At 52.9% G+C, this 5,403-nt stretch overlaps 1 protein-coding gene across 1 annotated transcript; it reads left to right on the forward strand.

Annotated features, from left to right (window-relative positions):
* Nucleotides 1-274: 274 nt before the first annotated feature.
* LOC147326538 (uncharacterized) lies at nt 275-1,144 on the forward strand. Its single transcript, XM_086302619.1, has one exon. It carries the CDS (start codon nt 275-277, stop codon nt 1,142-1,144), a length of 870 nt encoding a protein of 289 aa, XP_086158745.1.
* Nucleotides 1,145-5,403: the final 4,259 nt, after the last annotated feature.

Genomic DNA, 5,403 nt, shown 5'->3' on the forward strand with positions numbered 1-5,403 from the left:
GATGACTTGGAGACGTACATAGTTGCTCGTTGGTGCCCTTGGTTCTCTCGGTCGTTTGGACCTCTGTCTGATTGTGACATGAACACGCTCGCGGTCAAATTGCTCAGATCGTCAAAGTGTCGCAACAGTACGACTGCACTAGAAATACTTACTGCGGTGGCAATCGTATTGACTCGGCCTAACCTTACACAGCGACCGCACAGCTGCGATCGCACTCTGGCTAAGAGGTTGCTATTCAAAGATTGAAGTGTCCACGAATAAGCGCTAGCAAGCCATGTCGTCCACGCGAGTACATCGACCTATACGGATCTACACGCACGGTCTCACTGAGCGGAAAAACCCCTCCAAGGATGTTCCTTTCGGCAGTTACAAATACAATTCAGCAAACAACGACTTGCCCGGGGGGTTATTCCACTTTGTTCGCGACGGAGACCTATATGTGCCTACGCTACACGGACTGAACGCGGAATACATTCAAACTCTAAAGGATGTGGCCGTGTGCTCCGCCAACAGTTCCATGGCCAGTAGGCCGTTTCTCAACGCTCCTCACATGTACGAAGTCGAACTGATCAACACGGGCCACGAGCAATTGCAACAAGGCGACCGATTCACCGTTCAGCTACCAAACCAACGCGACAGGGCCGCTCAGTTAGAAGCGCCCTTGGACCCCGGGTATGATCTGCACGTCAATAAGGGCATATGGGGAGGATTGCTGGCCACTAGGCGGGTGAACACCGAAACCGGAGGAGACTGCGTCGAAGAGTTGCTACGCGCTATAAAGGACGACGAGGCGTTCGACGTGTTCGAGCTCATGTCGCCTTACACGCCAAATAGCACGCTATCGATGCTTACCCTGGTAGCCAACGGAGGTGGCTACCAGCGTGTACCAGACCTGTGTCGTGCGAATGCAGCGGACGCCGCGAACGGAGAACTCAACCAGACGAACGTTGAAGCAGTTATCGACGACGGTCACGTAAAACAATATCTGAGAACTGTGATACGCCATGCCCTGACCATAGTGGAAAGCGTCCAGGGGTTTGCCTGCGGACAAGTTATTAGAGCTTGTAAAGGATACACAACTAGTCCTATTCATACCGGGGAGAGGTTCTGCGCACAGCTGAATGTAAACCGTTGGCTTTCGTGACAAACGCGTTTGTGCAGTACCAATATAAATGTATGTATGTGTGTGTGCGTGTGTGTGTGTGTGTTGATCTCAAGAATAAACGACATGAAAACAACCCACATGTGTTGAGTGTACTTTATTCACATTGCGAGATACACCATCCACTTAGCGTGGCAAGTCATTTGAACTGTGCGAGTACTTCTTGACGTAAGTTGGGTCGAGTCGATAAGGATGACCGTGAGACAGCCGATCAGCTTGTAGGGTTTTGCGATGGCTTTTCAATTTCTGTTTCAGGCGGTGTTCCACAGACCTGTCCTTTGTCACCACCGTTTGCTCTGGGGGTTCTCGGCGCTCCGAGTCGCCTGGGGTATCCTCTTCGATTGTGTTCTTTGGCCCGCCGAGTTCGGAATCCTCTGAGGGTTCTCTGCCGCTGCTGCTACTGCTGCTCCGCAGATCCCCTCGACGGCCTTTTGTGTCCTCTGTGTGTAACGCTTGTAACCATCGAGATGTCGGCGGTTGCGTCGCGAAACCCCGGCGGTGTAATCGCACTTTGTCTTTCGGGGTCTTAGAATACCAGGGATTTAGGTCCCAGGGTACGGTTTCGTCGTTGTCGTCCAATATGGTGGGCCTGCATCGTAGTCCAGTGAATGCGCCGCAGTTGCGGCAGGGGGAAGTGATGCCCAGGCGCCACCTGCCTTTCTGCGCGCCACCGGTCATGACGCTGGTGTCGCTCTGAACGCACGTACGTACAGATAGCACTTACCGAACCACAGCATAGTATTCGCCAATACCAGGGCACGCAGAGTTAATGCTACCAAATCCAACAGGGTCTCCTTGTTGCACTTTCGAATGCCACTGGCCATGGTGCCGGGCGGCGATCTGTAAGCACGTACTCGCAGAAAAAGTACTCGACGCCCACACCAGGGGCCCGCAGAGTTAATGTAGTGTAATCCAAGAGCTGCTCCGCGGTCCTCGTGAGCGCAGGCTTCAGATCACACGTTATCCGGGCGGTTTCATTGTAGTAGTAGTACTATCTGCGTGAATCTGATGAGCACCACGTACATAGCAATCGCTGGGATCCCGAACAACAGGGCGGATGAATCTGTCACTGGATTAAACGCCAGATGAGCCGTATTGTAAAGCAGTAGGAGCAGCGATAGGATAACCCAACCGAGAGGGGCCTGATTGTGCTGGTGTCGATTTATTATCGGTATCTCCTTTTGTCTACCAAATGCGTCGTGCTCACGTCGGTCGTCGAAAGTGGTGTGCAATGCACGAGCTTCTCTGCAAAGTGCTAACACCTCCGCGTTGCCCGTCGTCGCTACGGCAGAGTACTGCAATTGCCTGAGCGTCTCGCTTAGCACCTTGAGTTCCACGGTGCAGTAGGACCACACGGCTTTCAGTTCCGCTAGAAGAAATAGTATCCTATATCCGTAGTACCAGTCGTCCAATGCTGGAGCGGTTGCCAATGTCCACAAGGCATGCAGGCTGCATAATCCGATGGCGCACATTTGCATTTTTACCTTAACTCCCATTATCGTGCTCTCTTGTCGTTTTTCTGTGCGTAACGCACGTTATATGTGCCTAAACAGCCGGACGAAGCCAACCGCGTTAATCCACACAAACACGCCGATCGTCCACGCGTACAGGTGTGACTCCGCTGCGTCTGCGGGAGTAGATTCGCCTTCGTGGCGGGTCCTCGAATGCAGCCACGTGCACATGTAGGCCACCATCAATTGAAAGCACAGTGCAAACGAAGATGTCTTAGATACGCCGAAATCGGGATACAAGCGGCCTTTACTGTGGTCGTAGTCGGTTCGTCTCGAGGCGCACGTGGCACCGATGTACAAACCCCAAATCAGGGTCGTGCACACCGATAGCGACCAGATGGCAGCTACTCCGCTCAGCGACTCCCAACTGTACAAACGCAGAGCGTGGGCCACTGTAGTGATAAGAATAAGACATGTCGAAAGTAACCGTAAGGCCATGTACAACTTCAGCTTCCAAAAGCGGACCTGTTCGTGCGTGTTATTTATCCAACACACCACGGGAGGGAGGTATAACGGATGAATGGCCGAAGTCGTCATGTTTTTATTCAGTACGACAGATAGCACTAACTCCTGATCGGGCAAATGCGCTCTGGGAAGCATGGTCGTTCTCGCAATGTACGTTTTTTTTTTTTGGCGGCGTTATCACCGTGAATTAATACCGCGTTGACCGCAATCAACAGGCATGCCTTAAGAGTCTAGCGGAATCTGCTGTGTTGCCGGATAACTCAGAGTCCTGGCAGCGGGATACCGCAGTATCAGCTACAGCGACCATCGTCTGGAATCCTACGTGATCTGAGTAACGCCACACGCAAGATCCGTTGCATCGGAAGGTATGGCCGTGTTCGGTCCCGATGTGCACGTAGTAGCATCGTCCGCTATCTCGAAGGTAATCGCAAAGGAGTTCGTCCTCGTCTACTGCCCACACGAGAGCGAGGGTGACACCCGCGTGGTCTTCTAGGAGAACGCGCTTCCCCGAAGAAGACGATTTGGCCACCAGGTACAATTTTACAGCCGACGGAGCGCCCTTGTCGCGGGGCACGGTCGTAGCCTGAACCTCGCCCGTGTGACACATATCGCCGAGGACGGATCCGATCGAACCTACCAGCTGTAGCACCTCTTTCACCAAATGCGGCCTAGCTACAATACAGTGTATTGCAAACCAAAGGTGCTCGCTTGACACCGGAACGTTTTTGTATGCCATGCTCATCACGTTACGCATCACCGCAGCTCTGCGGATTTCCAGAGAGCGAGCTGAGCGGGAAGCGTCGTCGCATCTGATCATTTCGTGGAAGCGACCCAACGATTTGTTCCATTCTGACACCAGCAAGTGTATCGGCATAGCGGGAATGTACAGCTCTTCCATACCGACGTACCCGCTCATCAACCTTTTTGCCATCACGCTGCTGGGTTCCGCGACGTTACTGTTGTACAGGTCCACGATACCGCAGTGCCGCCCGTCCCCGGGTGTGACCGGCATGAACCTCACACACACGTCTCCAACCTTGGGCCGCGAGGAAACGCCGTCCATGATCTGGGACGCGACGTGCTTGAAATGGATGGTCCCCATAGCCAAGTTGTTACAGCCACCGCGTAAACTCACGGTCGGACATATCACGTCGTCATGCCAGTCGTCCTGCGGAGTCCTCATGACTCGGCCATTGTTCGACGCCGCGCGATGAACACCGGGGGTTTTCAGTAGAAAACAAAGCGACTTTACGGCCATGTCTCTCTATTCTGTTGTGCATATGGTCTGTGCGCACAGACTACTACTGTGGCTTCGCCCTAATGCGTAAACAGTGCAGATCATCGTACACTGTTGTAGTACGTGTAGTTAGTTATTTGCAGTTCTTCTACCACCGCACCCACGCGTCGTGGAAATGAACCTGTGAATGCATGTTGTTGTACGATATGCTGTATAATCAACTGGTTGTTATGTCAAATAAACACACACAAACAACAATACACAAAGGAGTCGTGTTCTTTTGAGTTTTATTCTGCAATCTGTCTCGCGACATACACGGCGTTAGAATGTTAGCCGTTTGGGCCCATTGATATGACACAAAGATTACATTTTACATTTGCCTCACACTCAACAAGGAGCCGGACTGCCAGCAGTGTGTGCTCTCACGCTCAAACGTTGGCCGACCTGGCCCCCAAAAGCCTACCGACTTGCAGACAAACGTTGGCCGACCTGGGCCGAAAGTTTATTAGGCTGCGTGCTTATAACTTTCGGCGAACACAAGCAAGCAAGCAAGCGACAATGGCACATGCTGGATTTGCAGCGGCAGTTCTGATCATCGCCCTTTCAGCGGCATATGCAAGCGTAGCGATCCGGGGCCCCTTACAAGATGCCCTAGTCGATACTCTGCAAAAGCACCCAAGTGTGCGTAAGGTCACTATCGGTTCACCGGAGCTGCGCAGGGGTGTTCGATCGAAACATGTACCTGGCCGGAAAAAGCCTTCGCGTCGCAGAAGCTGTAGATGGACCATGAGAGCTCTGGTCGTTGGGGACTACGACGCCGACAACAGCTTTGTGCACATGACAACCGATGACTGCGGCCGGTACAACGAGTCCGACTGGGCTGAGACATTCCCATGTGTGTTTGACAGAGAAACTCTGACTACCACATGCAACGGCCCGCTACCACGGGGCACGAGTCAGCAGCAATGGCAAGTCGGAGCCCTTATCGTAGAACCCCAAAACATCAAGGTCCCCCGTAGCCCCGCGCC

Source organism: Aulonocara sp. 'chitande type north' Nkhata Bay, linkage group LG7, assembly GCF_057382095.1.
Source record: "Aulonocara sp. 'chitande type north' Nkhata Bay isolate Kocher_YH1m ecotype deep benthic linkage group LG7, A_spYH_male_GT1.1, whole genome shotgun sequence".
NCBI classification, from domain to species: domain Eukaryota; kingdom Metazoa; phylum Chordata; class Actinopteri; order Cichliformes; family Cichlidae; genus Aulonocara; species Aulonocara sp. 'chitande type north' Nkhata Bay.

Bases quoted from the DNA above. Each gene is read 5' to 3' on its own strand.
- LOC147326538 (XM_086302619.1), top strand. From the start codon at position 275: ATGTCGTCCACGCGAGTACATCGACCTATACGGATCTACACGCACGGT.